At 39.8% G+C, this 22,721-nt stretch overlaps 2 protein-coding genes across 4 annotated transcripts in view; both read right to left on the bottom strand.

Annotated features, from left to right (window-relative positions):
- Nucleotides 1-9,082, bottom strand: part of LOC311047657 (nucleobindin-2-like) — a 20,664-nt gene extending 11,582 nt beyond the window's left edge. For all 3 annotated transcript variants that reach the window (XM_084060451.1, XM_084060452.1, XM_084060450.1), the window contains exons 1-5: nt 8,930-9,082; nt 6,532-6,687; nt 5,336-5,443; nt 4,498-4,630; nt 1,804-1,907 (exon numbers count right to left, since the gene is read on the bottom strand). In XM_084060451.1, the coding sequence (XP_083916577.1) occupies nt 1,804-1,907; nt 4,498-4,630; nt 5,336-5,443; nt 6,532-6,687 (501 nt within the window). In that variant the 5' untranslated portion in view covers nt 8,930-9,082. The remainder of the gene's footprint in view (nt 1-1,803; nt 1,908-4,497; nt 4,631-5,335; nt 5,444-6,531; nt 6,688-8,929) is intronic.
- A 2,363-nt stretch (nt 9,083-11,445) lies between these two features.
- On the bottom strand, nt 11,446-22,007 carry mdkb (midkine b). Its single transcript, XM_084060243.1, has 5 exons — nt 21,870-22,007; nt 16,209-16,294; nt 15,270-15,434; nt 13,795-13,953; nt 11,446-12,631 (listed from the first exon to the last, which is right to left on the bottom strand). The coding sequence occupies exons 1-5, from the start codon at nt 21,974-21,976 to the stop codon at nt 12,609-12,611; spliced, it is 540 nt and encodes a 179-aa protein (XP_083916369.1). The 5' UTR covers nt 21,977-22,007; the 3' UTR covers nt 11,446-12,608.
- Nucleotides 22,008-22,721: the final 714 nt, after the last annotated feature.

The raw sequence follows: 22,721 nt of genomic DNA, 5'->3' as shown, positions 1-22,721 counted from the left end.
CTTTTATTGCGGGAAAGATTGTGATATGTTGTGAGTTTGTACATCTGCTATTTTTGAAAGATTTAGAAGCTTCTTGAAAAATCTTGACAAATCTTCTCTTATGCAGGTCCATGGCACAACATCCTTTCAAATGGAGGTCCGCGGCCTAATATATACAATTTGGGTGTCCTTGACACGACAATATTTGAGAACCATTGATATAGAGGGAGAGTAACATAATCCTAGCCGCAGCCCAATGCTTATATATAAATGTAGGCTGTTTACTGGCAGTTCAACGATTTTTCCGGGCACTTTTTTGTACAGGCAATATCATTGTAAAAGCTAATGTGCCTGTTGCAATAGTAAGTCAACCATTTCTTTTTTGATTCAACCAGCCATTCTGACCATAGGATGAGAAAGATAGAAGTTTAACCCACAGTATTGTGAATACCTCCATACCCATAATTCCATTCACCTACAGTAGCATCAGAGACCGGAGGGACGTGCAGAGGGATACAAGAATCAAGCAGGGTCAAGGAGGGTCATTCCACCATTAAGCAAATATCCCTGTTTGTTTTTCCATTTTAGCTCACAGGCAATGTCCCCATGTTTCCCCATGTCACTACACTGTCAGAGCTGATGGGGAAGTTACCTTGGGCAAGCCATCCTTCTTCAACAAAGGACAAATAGTTCTGATCGCCTCAGTACCTCCTCCATGTATTAACACATCTACAAGTGAAAGGGGCCGGTCTGGTTAACAGAACTGACAGACATAACAATCCAACATTTATTCATACAGGGTAAAATGGCAGAAGGAAACACATAATCAGGATGGGGGGGTCAGAATACACAATCATTTCAAATTTCATACACTTTTCATTAAAATCCCTTTTTGAAGTGTTTTTGGAGAACATGTATTGTTTGTATATAGATTGTTAGAAAAAGTGTTAACTACTCCAGAGTTAATGCAAGCATTACTGCTCAGCTTAATACATTCCAGAGCATTTGTAGACTGTAAATATTTATTTCTACTCAGGAAAGTGTAAATCTAGCACGTATTTCTTGACAAGCAACTATATTTAAAGGTAGGGTAAGTGATTTACTTTTGTTAAATAGTTGTTTGTTATAGTGTGTTTGTTCAGTAAAAGGAGTCTCCCATGTCTCTCAAGCTCTTTATTAAACAGAAAATGCATTTTCAGTGCTCTCTCCTGATTGGCTTAAATGTCGTCACCTACCTAAAAATGTATTTATATTCTGTTTACTTAAGAGCTGGAGAGACCCCTGTGACCGAACAAATGCTCTGTAGCAATGATTACTATCAGAATATAGTACTTTAACCTTTTAACAAAAACAAAAAAATTAACACAAAATATCACTCACCCTACCTTTAAGTATATAGCTCCATGGGGGTTTACCATGTGCATACAGTCCATGGACAGCTTGCTGTGATAGCACAAACCTGTTCAGCCATGTGTGCTGTTTGAACAGTTAATGTGGTTTGAAGGTAGAACACTTGTTGTTTTTTTGTCTTAAATGAGTCATCACAAAATGGATCTCGTAGTTCTTTTGGCATTCAGAGTAGAACTTGTTTGTAGCAGTTTGGAAGAACACTATACATTTTAGCTCCAGGACCCTCGTTGACTACAGGATTGCACTTCCGGAATCAATCAACCATTTGAACGAACGATATTAAAAGTTTCAATTGTGACTTCTTCTGAACAGATCGTTCTTATTGGGACTCTTGGGACCACCAAAGGTCAAAAGTTTACCTTATATAAATATTTAATGAATGAATTACAGTAGCAAACCATCAACAGTCCATACCGATTTGATGAGGCGATCCAGGTCCTCCACCTCAAAGGTGTGTGGGTTCTTGTGGTTGAGGTACTCAAACTGTCTCATCAAAGACTTGTGGTCCATAGCCTTGTCTGGAAGACAGGAGTGTGTCAGTGAGGAGATAATTACATACTGTAGATTTTCTTTGCAGTACGTCCTCAGTGACAGTGTACTGTACACTGGCTGATGTTTCTGTAAATGTAATATAAACACCACTTGGCTTCAGTTGCACATCACAGTCCCTGGCAAAGATGTTAGAAAGCAAGCATTACAAAGGCAACAAATTAAACATGTTGTACTTGTGACCAGCAAGAACTCAAACTGCTTTAGTGGAACTGCTTGTCTAAATAGATGGCAAAAGACTGTGCTCATTCTGGGCAGCTGCCAGTAGCCAACAGCAGAAGTCTGAGCTCGGCTTTGGTTGTACTGGGCAGCTCCCAGTGACCAACAGCAGAAGACTGTGGTTGCACTGGGCAGTTCCCATGTATGTACTGTATGTATAACTGTATGCAATATCAAACAAGGTATTGCTGAAAAAGCGCATGCATTCTGAGGGAACACACATCCTTGGAAAAGCAATGATAAAGATGTGATGGAATTCCAATGGAGTAGCAGACTTGTGTTATGGCTAAATATAGTTAGTAATGCGTCACTCGCTGCTCTCATCAAGGCTCTTCCTTATCAAGGTGCTTCGCTAAAACACTCCACACTGCATGACAGAAAATGGGCACACAGCTAAGAAAAAGTGGATCAACTTTGCTTTGGTAACAAAATAGTCGAGGTACACTACTACGATAGGCAACAGAGGTGAGGACAAAGTTGCATACTGTAAATGTTATAGTAATCTGTTCAGTCTCCAAAGCCCACTCAGGCTTACTTGCACAACTTTCCATGCACTTCTGTATAAGGCTTTGTTCAGACTGCAGGCAAATCCCACTTGTTTCTCAAAGACGATTTTTAGAACAAACTGTGTGTAACTAAGTGATTACGGTAGATAGAATTTCAGACTTGAACTAATCTCATTCCAATCTGGATAGGCCAAAAAATCTGATTTGGCCTGCCAGTCTGAACATGCATTTTGCTTTCTTTCTCACTTTCTTCACGCAAGGAAACCAGGGTTTTGGTCTGCCTTCAGCCTTTCACTTCCGGTGGTGCGACTATGTTTTCATTCCCACTAACAATATTTCTACACGGAACACTAACACCACTTCTCCCAGAGAACATGGATCGTTTTGGTTATAAGCCCACTTGTTTCTATGATGAAAGAGCAAGTTAAAATGTGAATATCTTTCCGTGGTTTTGTCTGCTCCGAGGACGCTATTGTTAAATGAGTTTCGGTTTGTTTCTAGTGGGGAAGGATCGGCACACACGTAAATCCCGGCCACTACATTTGATTGGTTAAAGCGCGGCCTGCTTCCTTATCTGAAGGCACGCCCACTTGTAGGCCAGTGCGTACGCGATATGACGAACCCCCCCGACAAATTCAGGCGGAGAGCAGAATCTGTTCTTGAGAGATTACCCTAACCCTAACCCTTAACTATTATTCTGTGTCTTTTCTATCCCTTGCTTGCATAAACCTTCTTGAGTTTTTTCCCGTTCAAATATATATATAAATTAAACTACCCTCTCTGTGCCATTGTCTTAACCACATGGAACCCTATATCGCCATTCTGGGCATGTAAAAATAGACAAACATTTAGCAAAAATAGGCAAACATTAAGCTTGTATATCGGCTATTTCCGCTATTGACTTACAACAAAGTATATAAAGTCTAAGTGCTTAAAGGGATGGTTCACCCCCAAAATCACTTTTTCTATAGTCACGCTATGGAGACTTGAATTCATGGATGTTTTTTTGTTTTTGTCGCATTCCTAAGCCAATAATTTGATGACCGGCAGCGGTTCCGGTAGGAGACACAAAGAGTCTCCTTTGTGTCTCCTACCGGAACCACAGCCTACTGGTCTGCTGGTCATCAAATTATTGGCTTAGGAATGCGACAAAAACTAAATTCAAATGGGGTGACTAATCGATAGGGGAAAAAAACATTTCGGGTGAACTATACCTTTAACCCATTAAAACCCATTATCTGGGGGTCCCTGGAACAAAATATTTTGAGATGGGGGTCCGCGGCCAAATGCATATCATTTTGGGTGGTCCTTGACATGAACAAGTTTGAGAACCACTGATATACAGTAGCAACATTTTGCAGAAAACTTTTAGGATTTAGAAGACATTTTTAGAATCAGCCTCAGGTCTTAAGTGTTGATCTTCTTTAGCATGACTCCTGTTAGCATGATGAGGCTTATTGGTACATTGCCTCATGTTCTTGTGCCTGACATTCACTTCCTTATGCTGACGATTTCACCACCCAGACGCTATTGTAATTGACAACATTTTGTCAGTTGTTGTGAATTTAGTTGACCCAAAAATCCCAAATAGGGAACTGAAAAGGGTGCTATAGACTAAAACGTTTCATAGATCCATGCTCCATTAACAATATCTCTGTTGATATTACTGCTATTCATAAAGACCCAATATATATTTTTAAATATGTGACTCATTTCGTTTCTGTACAGAATGCCACACTGGCACAGGGACAGGAGGCCCTCCCACTCAGTACAGTTAAAACATAAAAGAGACACTAGACATAATGCCTCTACACATTCAGCATGGACCACATACCGACCCCTCCCTCCACGTCATGTTTGACTTTGATGAGCATCCTCAGTCTGCTGACTTCCTGTCTCTTCAACTCATCCAGCTGGGTTCGTACATGGTGGCCCACGAAGTCCAGCTCTTTGGCAAGCTTTCCTTGCTACAAACAATCAAACAGATCATACTGTATATCATTTGGTGGACACTTTTATCATACAATCGCAAGGGTGTCATTTATTTAAATCTGTTTGGTCCCAGGGGAAACTGAACCCCTGAACCTGTTAATGCCAGGCTCAACTCATTGAGCTACACACTGGGAGTAGAACACCTAACCCTTGCAGTGTAGGTATACAGTAAAATCTGGTGTATTTATTTAAACAAATGACCCATAAGGGTTTACACTCTCAGGAGTTAGAATAACACTCCTGATTTTGCTGTGAGTGTACCATGTTCTACTACCATCTAACCATTGAGAAACAAAAGTACAGTTCACTCCCTTACAGGGGTTGACACTAAGGTCTCAAAAGCACTTGCCCATTGGGCAAGTACAGGTCATGTTCTATTTTCCCAATGATCATATTCACTTGCCCGACTATATGTTTTTTTTCTTGCCCTGGACGGGCAATAGGGCCTCCCATAGTGTCAACCCCTGCATTATATTCAGAAATAGGGGTGAAATTGATTAGATCGATCGACAGCAAATTAATCAAATGAATGAAATAATCGGATTAGTCATGTCACATGTATTATACATCATTGTACGCTCTAAATGAATCACAGATTAATCAAATGATCAAAATAGTCGTTAGCTACATATACATATAAACAATGGAATAACTGCTCTCAGTAGCAGTATCTGTCCTACCTTGATGGCGTCCATATCTGTGTCATGGAGTTTTTCTCTAAAGTGCTTGTCTTTCTCCAGAAAATCGATGACCTCTCTGAGGTAACGGTCATAGTGCAGTCCTGTGTCCTGAAGCACAAAACCCAGCAGGGTGTTTATTCATGTGGTGAATTAACAAAGATGGGGGCATTTTAAACCACTAATAATACCAGATGGCTTTGAAAGGTCTGTGCAAATAAAGAGCCATTTTGGCTGGCTTTTCTAAGCAGATCTAGAGTAAAGATCTGCTTCAAACTGAAAGCATGCTTCCCCTTTCTGAGGCAAAAAGAAACCCTATGTATTAAAACACTTTTATGCTTGCAGAGTTGCCACATAAAAGTACACATGCTTGTATATGAAATATGCTGTATGTGCTGTATGACAGCTTAAACCCTCTTTTGACCAACATGGATTGACTTTAAGATAACTGAAATATGTTCGGTTGGTTTCCTTGCATTCAGCATTCAACAGTATTGAGCATGCAATCTTCAGGCAATGTATGAAGCAGCTGCTCATACTACATTACTGTAATTCATTTGTCTAGCAGTAGCCTACCTACACCTACTGTGCAAGCAGTGTGTTGGTGTATTGACAATGCAAGCTGCAGGAATTGAAAGCAGCTGCTCCTATTAATTCATTTTGTTAAGAGTATTGTCATGCAAACTGCAGGCAGTGAGAAGAGTTTCTCAGAACAATTATTTTTGTTAAGAGTATTGAACATGTGTATAAAGCAGCTGTTCACATAATTAACTATATTATACTGTATGCAAGCTGAAGGAATTGCATGAAGCAGCTGCTCCCACTAATTCATTTTGTTAACAGTATTGATTATTGGACATGCAAGTTGCAGGAAGCAGCTGCTCCCACTAATTAATTTGCCTAAATAAATACATTAAGAAAGGTATACAGTACAAGCAAAAACATATCTTTTTATGAAATGTGTTTTCTTGATGGACCAATCCCATGTCATAAAAACAAAACAAAAAAAAGCGAAGGAATTGCTGAAGGCCTTCTATGATATTCTACGAGGTATGTTAGTATGAGGTTTGTCAAACATTTTTCTACCGGGGGATGGTATTGCTCTTTAGGATATCATTCTCCATTTAGAGATCATGTTTCATATCAAGGTCACACAGTAAATGTTCATTACATAGCATCCCTGCCCCTATTCTACTCACTGCAGGCTGTGGGGGGTCCAGGTGCTCCGGGGCTGCGGTGGTGACTCTGGTCTTGTCAACAGCTACAGGCACTGCCTGGATACACAGCCACAGGGTGACCAGAACCAGCCCACAGTGGCACAAGGCTTTACACCTGTGTACCGCTTTTATCCACATCTGTATGAGAACAAGATAGAACAAGTTAACCACTTTAACCCTGGCACCCCTAATTTGGGCATGTCATTATAGGTTGACAAAAAAAGACACTGCGATGCACATAAAATGTGTCAAAACAAAACTGTTAAAGGTCCATTTTTATAAATGTAATGATCTTTTCTCAGTACTGGCTTGGAGGGCGATGTTTGCCCAATACAATGTCAGAACATGTTGTTGCTGCTATGCTATTGAACAGCATCACTTGTGAAACCTTGAAGCTTGCAATGTCCACAGTTTGAGTTACAAGTAAAAACAGCACCCAGGCAGAACAGTTAAGTAACTTAAGCTTAATCTCAAAAGCAAGCTCTCTGCAGCCACAAGCAAAAGACGCAACAAACACGTGTGTGGTGGATCAGGCCACAGACAGCCACACCACCATGGGGTTAAAGCCATTCCCATGTCTGACTCACTCATAAGCATTGTTTGTTGCCTGCCCTAGCTGTCAAGACTTTGGGAAATTACTGTAACACTATAACCACAAAACATTGGTAATGTGACTGACTAAACACTTTAATCAGGTAATAGTAGCCCAATTATGCAATTATTAAATAAAAGATGACCCTTGCATTTTCTAGAATCAGCTTTTCCTCCCTGTTCTTCAACTTCAAACTTTGCCACAAAATAATCTTTCCATGTTTAATATCCATATCTTCACATGCTAATTGACTGACATATTGACTGGCTCCAGAATAACTGGAGAATTTTGAAAACCACCAGCCACCATTGTCTGTGGACAGTGGACCAGGTCAGTGGACCCAAAAATTGCATTTTTTCCTGCCTTGTCTGTCAATCATTCCATGTGATGTGACTGACTGACAACCAAGTACCGTTATGCAACATATGGCGATGGCATGTTCACTTTAGAATGGTGATGATGTCTCTGACACATTTAGAACCAGAGATCAGAGCTCATTTGACTTGAGATAAAAAATAATAGAAGCAATATCAATGTTTAATCTTATGGTAGAAATACATACAAATGCAATAGAGTCATTTTACCAGTGGTGTAAAGTAACTAAGTACATTTACTCAAAGTACTGTACTTAAGTAAAATTTAGGTATTTTTACTTTACTGGATTATTTTCAATGTTCAGTACTTTTACTTCTACTCCACATCTAAGAGGCAAATATTATACTTTTACTCCACTACAATTACTTGAAATTTTGAAAAAACAGACATCAACCACTTCAGCCCTATTTAAACTTTGGCTATTTGAAAATAGCCAATCTGCAAGCTCACAACGCAGGCAAAGGAGGCATTGTGAGCTTGTAGATCTGCTACTTTCAAAAGATTTTAATACATTTTATACATTTGATACCTTGTGAAACGGGGCATTCTGCATAATGAGTACTTTCTACTTTTGGTACTTTGAGTACATTTTGATACCAATACTTTTGCACTTTTACTCAATACATTTTTAATTCTGGAGTATTTCTACCACTGTGTAAAGACAGTAGGAAAGCAGAGGGAGATGGCGTAGGAGGGACAGAAAGTAGGAAAACTGAGAGGGAGACAGTGTAGGAGAGACAGACAGACAAACAATATTTATTTTATCCCAGTACATTTATTTTACTCCATTATACAAGCCTCATTTTGCAATGACAAAATCTATATTGTTCAAAAATAGATTTAATTAATGATTTCACTATTACAGACCCATCTATTGATGTACTGAAGTCCCATATACAGTATGCATATTTCAAAATCTGGTTGTAAGAGTAGGACAGAACAGACATGCTGGGGCCAGTTGCATAAAAAGAAAAAGTCTAATTTATAAAGCCTAATATATACTCTGTAGTATGATAGTGTTGCAAGCCACAACCTCACGTGATGAAGTAAATTAAGCTTACTTAAAAAAACAAGACCCTATGCATTGCATTAATTTGACAATCAGTTACTTTCAGCGAGCAACACCATCATATTCAAGTTCAAGTTTTGCTCACAACGCAGGCAAAGGAGGCATTGTGAGCTTGTAGATCTGCTACTTTCAAAAGATTTTAATACATTTTATACATTTGATACCTTGTGAAACGGGGCATTCTGCATAATGAGTACTTTCTACTTTTGGTACTTTGAGTACATTTTGATACCAATACTTTTGCACTTTTACTCAATACATTTTTAATTCTGGAGTATTTCTACCACTGGTTTAAGGTTATGGTAGGAACACATACAAATGCAATCGAGTCATTTTACACTTACGTTTGTCTTCCTTCCTTCCTTCCTATTTCCTCTGAGATTCGGAAACCTTCAGGTAATCCGTTAACAGTTCACGGTTAACTGGTAGAAATGGACTGACTGCCGCTTGTTTACAGCTGTCAGTTAGACGCTCCTGTCCTCTTAGAGCGGGGCGCAACCAGCCTAGACACTTACTACAACTTACCATGGCAACGCCCCGCCCCCCTCAACGTCTATTGGCTGAAAGTATTTGTTCCGTTTGGAAAATAGTCGCGTTGGCAGCCAATTGGTCGACAGGGTGTGTCAGTCAACACACTTGTGGTCAAGATGCGTAGAGGCAAACTGTGGGGTACGTGGCGTTTGGTTTACATGCAGTTTACACCATCACAGTTAAATTGATAGCTTGACAGTCATCATCTTCATGCACATCTTTATTATCTTACACAATGCAAAGTTATAAACGTTCTAGCCAACAACAGTGAATATACAAATAAGATAATTAATAATATACAAAATAAGAGTACAACTCAGCTCATGTATGCCTACCTAGTACCTACATTAACATATTTCAAAACACAATTTGAAAATGTAGGCTACTGTATTATGGTAAAGTATCATTTTGCTTAGTAGGCTATTGTTCCAAATGTGTGTTCTTTATTCACAACAACAACAAATACAAACACATGTGAGATATCAAACAGCACTTCTCAACTGCTCTCCCAGAACAGTACGCCACAGACTGTATACAAAACCCCTAGGTGGCAGCATTGAGCTTGATAGTTACGTCCTTGTGATCTCTCTCCTTCATTGATAGTTTTCTAGACCAAGTAGTACCCTGTAAATCAGAGTGGGTAATAGGTGCGTTATTCAGCAATTGCAGATTAAGTTTCTGGAATTTTCTGATATTTTATTTTTTCCATTCAAATTTGAAGCACGTTTTAATAAATTGACCTCAATAGTTAACACATGCATAATAAATGATATATATATACATTCATCATCAATTTTATGAAACGTTATGTAACCAGCTATTAGCATTTACATTAAACATCTCCTTTTCAAAGGAGTGCTGGCCCAGAAAAGCAACATCAAGACAAGAGAAACAAGACTAAATTCACTACCAATGTTAATTAAAAAAAATAGCTCTAGTGGCAAGCGCTGATATGGCAGTAGAAAGCAGGGTAAACACAGTCTTTTGTCTTACCAGGTATAAAAAATATCCTGAAATCGTACTGCAACAGTGATATTTATTGCATTTATTACTTTGATTTTATGTCTGGTTTGTATGCAAATATAGCCTACTACATGCAGAGAATCAAAAATAAACTAAAGCTGAAGCAGTGATTTACTGACCATACTGAGCATAGCAGCTAAGCATATTCTGATCCTCAACAGGTGTATCTGGTCTACTAAGCCAGAGGTTCTCAAAGTGGGGTCCGGGGTCCTGCAAAACTGTTAATATAAAGGTAGCTTTAACCCTTTATATTATATATTTGAAAATAGCCAATCTACAAGCTCACAATGCGTTACGATGAGGTGCATCGTGAGCTTGTAGATCTGCTATTGTCAAAACATCTTGAAAACAGGTTGAACTAGAAAAAGTGCTCCTCGGAGCACAGGTCTCCGCCAGGTCAGGTTATTGTGGGCCATGCAATGTTCGCAATTCGCCAATCAGGATGGAATATGAAAAATCAGACGGATCTGTCTTGATCACTTGACCATAGAGATAATGTGTACCGATTTGTACGATGTTAAGCCAAAATTTGTAGGAGTAATATAAAAAAAATGTTGCCAAAATTGCCCTCCTGGTGGCGCTAAAATAGCGCAATGTTAAAAGGGTGGCATTTGCTACTCAACATAGTGCGAATGTGCTGCAAAGTTCCACCGCAATCGGACGCTGCGCATATTTTTGAAACATTTATCAAAACTCATTTTGTAGATATCCCAGCCTAGTCTGTCCTTCAGAGATGAAGAGCACTGCTTTGAAACTGAGAAAATTATTTCAAGCTTCATCTCTAGACTAGTCCGGAAGTCCCATGCTTATTAGCCTATTCGATTTTTACTGGTGTAAATAAATACTGAGGCGGATATCGCTAATTGTTTGTTTTGGTGGGGCAGAACTGCTGTGACAAAGATCAAACAATATACCTGGGGGTAGAAAGAATCTTACCGGACCACTATACCTATTATTGGTTCTTCACTGAGAAAGACTGTTGAGAAAGCTATAAGGAGACAGTGTAGAGGAGACACACGGTAGGCCTATGAAAGATGAAAGGGAGGCAGTGTAGAGGAGAAAGATGATAGGAAAACTGAGAGGGAGAAAGTGTAGGAGAGACAGATAGTAGGAAAGCTGAGAGGGAGACAGTGTAGGAGAGACGGTTGTTAAGAAAACTATGAGGGAGTGAGTGTAGGAGAGAGGGATGGTAGGAATTTAGGAAAGCTGAGAGAGACACAGGGTGGGAGAAAGACAGTAGGAAAGCAGAGGGAGATGGCGTAGGAGGGACAGAAAGTAGGAAAACTGAGAGGGAGACAGTGTAGGAGAGACAGACAGACAAACAATATTTATTTTATCCCAGTACATTTATTTTACTCCATTATACAAGCCTCATTTTGCAATGACAAAATCTATATTGTTCAAAAATAGATTTAATTAATGATTTCACTATTACAGACCCATCTATTGATGTACTGAAGTCCCATATACAGTATGCATATTTCAAAATCTGGTTGTAAGAGTAGGACAGAACAGACATGCTGGGGCCAGTTGCATAAAAAGAAAAAGTCTAATTTATAAAGCCTAATATATACTCTGTAGTATGATAGTGTTGCAAGCCACAACCTCACGTGATGAAGTAAATTAAGCTTACTTAAAAAAACAAGACCCTATGCATTGCATTAATTTGACAATCAGTTACTTTCAGCGAGCAACACCATCATATTCAAGTTCAAGTTTTGGTCACTTTAGTCAGACATAAATTGAAATGTGAAAAAAACAAAAACCATGGCTACTCTTCGTGATCGTAATTTAATAACCAAATAAAGCTGGCAGCTACCATATAAATTGCTTATTGTGCAAATGATGTTTGTTTAGTCCCTGGTAGCTGTCATTTCTTTCATTGGTGCAACAATTTAGATTTAAAGATGAAAAATAGGTCCTGAAATGTAAAAAGAAAGAAATGTACAGTATTTAAAAGCTTAAAAACATTATACTTGTATGATCTTTTAGCTGTTGTACAATAATGCAAGTCTTAGGTCAAGTTTAGCCAGGGTGCAATAGGCTCATTATGTAATAGTCTGTTCTAATTGGTTAATTTAAGGTAATCTAATGTTTAACCTGTCTTAAACAAAGTATATGCAACTGGACCCTGGTGCACAGAGGCTCTACAGACAAGAGCAGCTACAATAAACAACTAGCTAAAGATGAACTCCTGAACTTTCCATTAAAATGAAAAACTATTGACATGTAGCATAGAGTTAACCATCATTATCTAGTTGGAAAAAATACCTGGAAAACAACTTTACAGACTTACAGTAACTCAAAAAAGAAAAGGAAAAATCTGAACCGAAAAGATGAGAAATACAAAGGACAAAAAAAGCCAAGAACAAAAAAATGATGTTTTTGTTGTTTCTGGGGGAAGACAATTGTTGTGCTGAGGGGAGAGAGGAGAAACCTGTCCTCTTCTGTCATCTCTCTCGTCCTCCTTTACTGTGTCTTCTCTTGTGGAACTGGACAAAGACAGTTGTGTAAAGTTATACAGTTCAGCTGGGATTCATGTGCTTATTCATTTGTCCATACTATTAGCTATTAGCAATGATATAACTATCAGAATGTAGAGCTATTTATGGGTTCCTGTGTTTAATCGTGCACCCCAGTCCAAAGGTTCAATGAGCTACTCCAGGGGTTTTCAACTGATTGTGAAGCAGGGACCACTGTTGGGGATACGAGCTAAGATTAGTGCTTTCACTGCTTTGGTAACACTTGCTATGCATCCCATGTCTATATATCCCACTGTTTCTCAACCAATGGTCCATGGACTACTAGTGGTCCATGGCATATTTAGGCCTGCAGGTGGTCAATAGGAACATTTCTTGAAATATAAATAAATACAGTGCCTTTGTTAAATGTATTAAAATATGTTTAAATCATATTTAAAAAGTCCATAAAATGTAAGAAAATGATTTGAATTAATAGGCGTAGTGTGGGAGAAAAAGCTTGAAATTGAATAATGCTTGAATGAGGCTTGATTTAATTCGTTGCACGATAGTACGTGCAACAATTTATATCAAGCCACATTATTTAACTGAAATATGCAAGTGGTCCAGAGCTCAAAAAAAGGTTGAGAACCACTGATCTATTCCTATCCCACGGTTACCCTTATTCTGTTCTCTTACTTTATCAAACCTTCCATTAAACTTACTGATTTGTATCTTATGTATGAGTGAGCAGACACATTATACACGCGACTATATGGGCACATTTCCTAATAATTATTATTCAATCAGGCAATCCAGTACACTTCCCCTTCTTGAGATTCTAACTCCCTTTTCTGTGGAATTTCTTGACCTCCGACTTCCCAGTAACTGACAACATTGACGCGTCATCATAGGTCACCGGGTCATTAATGCACTGTTCCGTGGAATAAAAATGTAAATACAAATCTTCACTTTCCTTCATTACTAAATGCATGGTCAGGGACCACATGCAATACCTTCACAGGCCACCTGTGGTCCATGGACCACCAGTTGAAAACTCCTTGATCTACTCCACTATTAAGACAACCCAAGGACAAAATGGGTTTTCCCACAAGCAGTTAGACCACATCTTGTAGGTTGGTAAATAACACGATCCTGTGTATTTGAAGATGTGTCGGTCTGCCATGTTTGATTACCTCTTGTCTTCTTGGGTTTCGTAGCACAGGGTTTGGAGACCTTGACTGTGTTCTGACACTGAGCATTGAAGAACGCCTTCTTGAAAGTCCCAGATCGACTTTTAGTGAGTGTTTCTGGGTCACACGGTCCCCATTCACCAAACTTATACTTGCAGTCAGCTGATGACAAAACAACGTGTGCAATCGTTAGGCGGTGTATTGTCTACACATCATGTTTGGTGTTGTTGGTTGGTTGTTGTTTTTTTTGTCTTGTCTATGCTTTAATCATTAAAGCGTACACAATACATAACAATGCACAATACATAATACATGTTAACACAGACAAAGTGGCGATATTGTGAGTTTCAATCTGATCTGACTGGGCCTATGTCTCTCTGCAGTCTCTTTCATGTCATGCTTCACTGTGCTTTTAAAGCAAAAATATAAAATTATAAATAATAATAATAATAATTAATAATATAATAATAGTATAATAATAATAATAATAACAACAACATTAATGTGCTCGCCTTAGTCAGTGCACGATAATAATCCTCAACACAGTAAGACTAATGTTGAAACTTGGTCGTGACACTCCCCAGACCAATGTTCTTTAAGAGTCTGTGAATCTGAATCAGAATCACTTTTTATTAATTTAATTGTTGTATTATTTATTGTTATTATCAAGTTAAGTATGATGTTCATTTAAAGACAATTTGTGGCATCTGATACTGAAATAGTTGAAGTAAATTACACAATTGTACTACAAAAGTGTACTAATAATGAACAATGGCATACAAGACTAAAAGAGCAACATCACATTAGACACTAGAGGACTAGGCAACATCCATTCAGACAGTTGACTATACATTAGACACAACATGCAAACATCCATTCAGAGAGTAGAATATACATTAGACACAGCATCCATTCACACAGTAGACTATGGGGCATATCACTGCATTTTATCATCTTAAGAATATTGCTCAAATAAGGCTGTTTCCTTCTAAAGCCAACACTAAGAGACTAATGCATGCTTTTATGACATGCAGGCTGGATTACTGTAATGCTCTTATGTCTGGTCTAGCAAAAAAACTAAAACTATAGGTCAGTTACAGTTAAAATTCAGCTGCTCGAGCACTGACCAGTGCCAGTAGGAGAGCTCACATTACACCAATTTTAAAATCATTGCATTGGCTGCCATTTTAGGATTAATTTGAATGGTTTATAAATCTCTTAACGGCCATTATGATGGTTTTATGATGAACCAGTTTAGATTTAGTGATTGGTGAGATAAGTTAAGGGCCCTTTTAATTATTCCAAAAACTAGAACTAAAACATAAGATGAGACAGCATTTCAAGGCTACGGTTCGAGCCGCTGCAATTGCCTCCCAGAAGACAGTGGTACGTGTGACAAATCAAACATTAAATGTTTTATAATGGATTATGATGGTGAGAGAATCTTGGATTAAGAAAGCTATAAATCTTTATCTTACAGATGTCTTTCTTCCAATTGCAGGGGATGGAACAGTGGATCTTTTCGGTGTGGTCCTTGCAGGTGGCTTCCCTCAAGCCCGGCCCACAGTCCCCAGACTCAGGAACACATTTCCCGTACTCGGTGTCAGTGGAGCACTCCAGGCCCTTGTCATGTTTGTTATGTCCTGCACAGACAGACAAACAGCACACAAAGCTCGTTCAATTTACAGGCCAGACATTTAACCACATTAACCCGAGCATCCCTGTTTTGGGCATGTTAGGCAAACATATAAAAAAATCTTCAAAATGTTTCAAATAGTATCTTCAAAAAAGAAAAACAGATATATTTTTTAGAAATGTAAGTTTTCAAAATCTTCAGATACAGTATAGCAAAAATAGCAGATCTACAAACTCTCAAAGGCGTTGCATCCTGACGTGTTATGAGCTTGTAGATCTGTTAAGTCATCTTGCTTCACATAGTATACAGTTATAGTCACACCTGGATTCTGCTCAATACAACCACACTCTTCTGTTGACCACTAGGAGCTGCCCAGCACAACCACAGTCGTCTACTGTTGGCCACTGGGCTGCTCCAGTAGCCTGGGATCCAGCCTGCTTCGCTACGTTCGGCAGACTTTTTCTGCCGAACGTAGCGAAGCAGGCTGGATCCCAGGCTACTACTCCAGTGGAGCAATCAGAGGTGACATGCCTTGCACAAGGTCACATCAATAGCCATTTTTGAGGCAAGCAATTTTTGTCAACCTCCAGGATGTTACGGGCACCTGTTATGCCTGATTTATACTTGGGTTGTGAATTGTGCAAAAAAAATACCCCATCTACAAGCTCATAAAGTGCTGTGAGCTTGTAGATCAGCACTTTTTGGTGTGCAACTAACTCAATCAGACTAAATCTAATACATTAGACAGACTTTACCTCTGTTTCATTCTCAGACTTCTCACCTTTGCGATGGTGTCTGTGTTTCCCAGCAGCGGTCGCTAGTAGCAGAGCCAGCAGCAGCAGACTGACTGACAACAGGCCTCTCATCCTGGACACAGTACAAAGTACAGTAAGAACAAGTGAAAAACCTTTAGCTAAATGATTCTCATGGCAAATCACCTACATGTATGATATATATTTTTAGGCATGGCTAAATTCTCTTTGACGTAACAGTCATTATACCTGACAAGTACTTTGACAATCAAAAACAAAGTTATGTGTGTTTTCTGGATAAGAATGCTTTCCACTTTCCCCATGTGCTTCCCAACTTCACAGGCTAGAAATGTTGGGTGCTTCCCTGCTTACTAAATTTATGGTCACATGACAACACAATGTGTACAGCTTTCTAGATAGAGGGGTGGGTCAGCTTACCCAGTCTTCCCCTAAATTCATACAAAAACTACTGGTTCCTGTAAAAAGAATTGGTAATTGCAACAGAAAAGAGTAGTAGAAGATCCAATATAAAATACAAGTGAGGAAAACTACAGTAGTAAAATAAATACATACATAAATTAATAAACAACTTAATATCATTGTCAATGATACAGGGATCATCACACAACTGACACAGGGATGATCAGTGCGTCAGCTGTTCCGTTTAATTTAACCACTTAAACCCTATACTTAGTTGACTGGAGTTCCCAGGGCTCTATACTAGGTCTGCTAGTATTTCCCTCCACACCGAATCTCTTCACCGGAAATAGCCGATCTACAAGCTAAATGGCCAATCTACAAGCTCACAATGCATTGCAACACGTCGCTTTGGGAGCTTGTAGCCATTTTTGGTGAATCTTCCTCCCAGAATAGGGATGCAAGGATTCAAGTGGTTAAAGTCTCCTATTCAGCTGTCTTTTCTTGGTTCTGTTCAACTGGAACAGCACCAGTATCAGGCCTGCTTGGATCTGCCTGACCCCAATGGTTCCAATCAGGTCCAAAATCAAAGCCCAAAGCCCCAAATCTCAGCATGCTTAATCCATCTAATCTGTCCATTGTATCCATGTGGGCTCTGAGTCCTCTGTAGGATTAGGAAACTAGGCTAATGTATTCACATATGGCTACTGTTCATGACACACATGTTGTTGTACTGTCTGGAGCCTTCTTTCATCATTAAAGTGTGTCCATAAATCATATTCCATTCTGGTTCTCACAGATGGACTTTCACATCCACAAATAAATTGCTTCTGGATTTTAATATTTTACAAATACGTGTACATGTACATAAATACAAACATATATGTACTCTATGTACGCACGCACGCACGCACGCACGCACGCACGCACGCACGCACGCACGCACGCACGCACGCACGCACGCACGCACGCACGCACGCACGCACGCACTTTCTCTTTCCAGCTTTTGTACTCTTCATTAAAGTGATGCTCTTCTTTCACATGTCACACACGTACGCACTCGCTCAAACGCGCACGCGCACACACACACACACACACACACACACACACACACACACACACACACACACACACACAAACACACACATTTTCTCTTTCAGAGCTCTATTAAAGCGATGCTGTGAGTGAATCTGTGTTCCTCTATGGAAGCCCTTCCCGCTGAGGGCCTTCAGGGCCCTTTTGTGTTCAACAGAACAGCGTCTCAGCAGGGGGCCCCAGTCTGTGTGTTTGTGTGTGTGTGTTTGTGTGTGTGTGTGTGTGTGTGTGTGTGTGTGTGTGTGTGTGTGTGTGTGTGTGTGTGTGTGTGTGTGTGTGTGTGTGTGTGTGTGTGTGTGTGTGTGTGTGTGTGTGTGTGTGTGTGTGTGTGTGTGTGTGTGCGCGTGCGCGTGCGCGTGCGCGTGCGCGTGCGCGTGCGCGTGCGCGTGCGCGTGCACGTGCACGTGCACGTGCACGTGCACGTGCACGTGCACGTGCATGTGCATGTGCGGATACAAGTGTGTGTGTGCACGCGTGCGCATATACTGTATGCCTTTATGTTTATGGATGCGAGTGTGTCTATATGTATTTATGTGCATTTGTGTGTGTGTGTGTGTGTGTGTGTGTGTGTGTGTGTGTGTGTGTGTGTGTGTGTGTGTGTGTGTGTGTGTGTGTGTGTGTGTGTGTGTGTGTGTGTGCGCGCACACGCTTGCTTGCATGCGTGCATGCGTGTGGGGTGGGGGTGGGATGGTGGGGCAGAGGAGGAGGTCTGTAGTGAGCATCTCAAAGAGTCTCTTTAAAACTTCTCCTCCTCAATGGAACTCTGATTCAATGGCCCCCGAACAACAGCCAGCCTCCAACAACCTGCTTTCACCCCCCTCCCAGCCCAATGACCCCCACATATCGTTGCTGTCGGACAGAAACCTTGTATCTTCATATTTTTAACTTTTTGTGTTTTTTCCCCGTAAATGAATGCCTTACTTTGTCATACTACAGAGTCACACGAAAGTAGCAAAAATAGCAGATCTACAAGCTCAAAATGTGATGCGTTTTGAGCTCGCTATTTTTGAATTTAGATGCTGAACAGTAGCAGTTTTGGACATATGAGGTTTCCAACCGACAGCAACGATATCCAGCATCCCCACCCAACACCCCGCACCCCCCCCCCCCCCCCCCCCGCCTGGCTTCAGCCCCAGTTGTGAATACAAAGTGATTTGCATGAGGAGACAATAGAGAGTGGAGCTGAAGAAAGGCAGTGAGCTGCTCTCTTTAGGAAAAACCCACAGGAACATTCTGAGAACTTCCTCATGGAGCCCAGAGTTCACTCTGCTAGCTTCAGCTAACGTCACTACAGCAACACAACCTACACACAACCAATACACAACTACCCAATCAGGTGGAAGTGGTGGGTGGGAAAGTGGCATGGTGGAGGTTAAGAGGTGTGGGCATGGACAAGTGGAGGGATGGAGATGTGGGGAGGGGGGGGGGGGGGCTCAGAAGTGGCAGTGGAGACATATTCTAGAGCTTTAGAACTTGAGTGTGAAGATGAAGAGAAGAGAATCGGTTTGAGATGAGTTGAAAAACCTTTTTGTGAATAGAATTTGACTCTTACATAGAACATGTACTGTATCCTGTATAAATGATAAATGTCCAGAATATTAAAAAATCATGGTATTTAAAACTTGTCCTGCTAGGTCTATATGTTGTGTTGTCGCATATTGTCTAATGTGTGAGATACCCTCACACATGTTGCTTGCATGTTCAAAAACGTCCAAGGCTAATATGGAGATTCAGGTTTATTGTCCAACTGTCTGGACAAATAAGGGCAACATAACAGACTGTTTAAATTAATTTGGACTGAGAGACTGTCACAATGTCGTGATATATTAAGATTAACTGACTACTTTAACTGGAGGGAAATGAACAGCCAGTGAACCGCCAAACAAAGAGCTAGTCACGACCACTTCCTGCTTTGACATGTGACAGCTGACAAACAGCGGGATCCCAAACAAATTTAACATCAATGGTAGACAATAACAGCAGTATATAGTATGAATGAATGGTATGAATGAATGAATGAATATTATGACTTGATAGTTTAAGTAAAAAATATAAATGTCACAATAGTATCAATGAATTAATATAAGGACTGGATAGATGTATGGATAAATGAATTAATAGTAAAGAGTGTGAATGAATGAGTGAATATGAACGGATGAATGGTAAAATGATATAGGACAGTTTATATCTAGGTCATGGCATTAGAATAATTTGGCAACCATTACAGTCCTGTCCTGTTGGTTAGGATAATAATTAGTGCAGATAATACATATAATGTATTGTTGTAATATGAATGTTTCAAGTTTTTATTAGTCACATGCCAGATAACAGAACATTGAGGGTAGTGAAATACTTTGAGCTTTCTCAACAATGTAGATTTTAAAAAATCACACCCTGTGTGAAGTGAGTGGTGCCTTTGATGAGCCCCGTATTGACCCCCGTATTGATGTTGTCATCAATGTTTGTGGACAGACATACATACATACGGACACACGGACAAAGTCATGTATAGGAGTGGTTGCCTTCGGCACCACTCAAAAAATTATCAGATATAAAATAAGACAGCCATAAGTATTAAGTATATCACCTGGCCATTGAATTTACACGTCTGTTTTTTTATGTGGCGGTTATGCAGATAGGCCCATATATGGACTGGACATTCGTGACACGTTTTTATTGCAATAACCCTGGCAACAATGGGCAGGCTGATAATGTGGCACATATGGATGGACATGCCCAATATCAGTGCAAATAAGCACACCACATGCCCATGAAGATACACGTGGGTGTGTGTGCCCAGATTATGCCCATACATGGCAACAGTTTAATGCCCATAAGGGGATCCCCAACATCAGCGCAAATCAATGTGACAGTACACTACTGTCACATTGATTTGCGATGTACTGAGTACAGTATACGTCACAGTACTAGGTGCCTGGATTATGGCCAAATATGGACATATCTGATGTCACAATACTGACATCATAGTTGATTGAGTGTGTGTGTGTGTGTGTGTGTGTGTGTGTGTGTGTGTGTGTGTGTGTGTGTGTGTGTGTGTGTGTGTGTGTGTGTGTGTGTGTGTGTGTGTGTCTCTGTGGTCTGCAATAATTATTTAGCTGGACAAAATAACCATGCAGTCGCCTCCTTGCATAATTCTTTTTTTATAACAATCAACGTAGTGTGAACAATTGGGCATATATATGTTTAGATGCCAGGGCAGAATGTCTGGTTAACGCAACACATGAGCAGTCTCTCAAAGTTCTTATCGGATAGGCGGTTCAGTTTGGCACTGAAAACATGAAACATCCTTGCCAAAGCTGAAAAGTCACTCATAAGCAGCACTGGCTGGGACACCAGTGTTATTTTATCATTACTGTGCTGTAGTACAAGAACACAGTAGTGGTAAAATAAAATGAATATAATATTCCTTTGCATGTTATTGCCCAACATTTTAGTTTGTAGCTTGAGTAGTTAAACTGCAAAACTATTACCAAATAAAGTAGCTAAACTACTTGACGTGCCATACAAATATAAACGTAGTTGTACTACCATCAAGCTACAGCAAAATGTAGTTCAAGTACGTAGTTCAGCTACAGTACATGTAGTTTAATGCTCTTCAACACTATATAGTATACTGTATATGTATACAGTATATATATAATATACAGTGTATCTATACATAGTGTATATAAATGTGCTTTTAAACAGTATAACGTGCAGTACTTTAAATGTGACCTGTATACAGATATATTCCTGTAAACAGATATCTGTATATTCCAGACTTTTGTATATGTAAATAGATTTCTGTACATAGAAATATGCATATTCTTATAGATTTCTTGCCATTTGACAACTTCCATTTTCTTCTCTCCTAAAATTTCTATTTTGAATACTTATACCTTAGTACAACTACGTTTTTTATGCCTAATGTGTATGTAAGCAGCTAACAAATAAAATGATATTCAACGCCACTTGGCCAAAAAAGACATTCAGAGTCGATTGATGTGATGCTTCATATTAAGACAACTCATAATGGTATTGTTAATTATGTAACATATTCTGAAAACAGCCCTACTAATAATATGAATTACTTGACATATACAATTGAAAAGCAAAACAACATAAAACCAAATAACTAGAGACTAACTAAGAAGAAAAGGGAAAAAAGACAAACTCACTTGTTCTTCTCAGGGAGCAGTTGGTTACACAGAGGAACTGATGGCTTCTGTGGCTGCCTGAATACATCTGCTTGTACACACACACACACATACGCGCGTGCGTGCATGCCCGCCCGCCTGCACACAAGCACGCACCCCACCCATCTCTCTGGCTCTGGCTCTCTCTCTCTCTCTCTCACACACACACACACACACACACACACACACACACACACACACACACACACACACACACACACACACACACACACACACACACACACACACACACACACACACACACACACACACACACACACACACACACACACACACACACACACACACACACACACACACACAGCTTTTTAATCCACAGGATCAGGAACAAAACAAGACCAGCTCATTTCAACAACAACAAAACAATGACAATAACACAAATACTTGTGGTGCATCCTGAATAGTAGGAATATTGTATATGAGCCTTTTACTGGTGTTGGTTAATTGTACTTGTAACCTGTACTTGTTGCTGATAGGAACAGAACTGTTCTACTGGGAGTTGCTGGAGGAAGTCCTCTCTGGATTGGAGTCACACTAGCACGCACACAAAGACATGATTAGAATGTAAACTGGGCAGAACTGTACAGATAGTGATTTACTATGAGATAAACTAAGTGACTCAGCGATTCCACAAAAGAACAATAAGGCTGCAGGCAAATGATTCAACCAGTTGGAATGAGGTTGGTACAGTACATGCAGGCCAGAGGTTGTTAAAGAACCTACATGTACAGCGAAATGTAAGAGCACTCAATTTACCTGTAACAAACACGACAACGCTATACCGCCTTTCATACAAACAGGTGTAACTGTTCT

Source organism: Gymnoscopelus microlampas (assembly GCF_963454915.1).
Source record: "Gymnoscopelus microlampas genome assembly, chromosome: 6".
Lineage (NCBI taxonomy): Eukaryota > Metazoa > Chordata > Actinopteri > Myctophiformes > Myctophidae > Gymnoscopelus > Gymnoscopelus microlampas.
Note: the sequence above shows the minus strand (reverse complement) of the source record. Positions and strands in the feature narration are given on the sequence as shown.

Coding starts and splice junctions, on each gene's coding strand:
- mdkb (XM_084060243.1), bottom strand. CDS start 21,976: ATGCACGCACGCGCGTATGTGTGTGTGTGTGTACAAGCAGATGTATTC. Junction 13,954..15,269: donor CAATTGGAAGAAAGACATCT/GTAAGATAAAGA, acceptor TTTTGTCATCAG/CTGACTGCAAGTATAAGTTT. Junction 12,632..13,794: donor GAAACCCAAGAAGACAAGAG/GTAATCAAACAT, acceptor GTCTTTGTCCAG/TTCCACAAGAGAAGACACAG.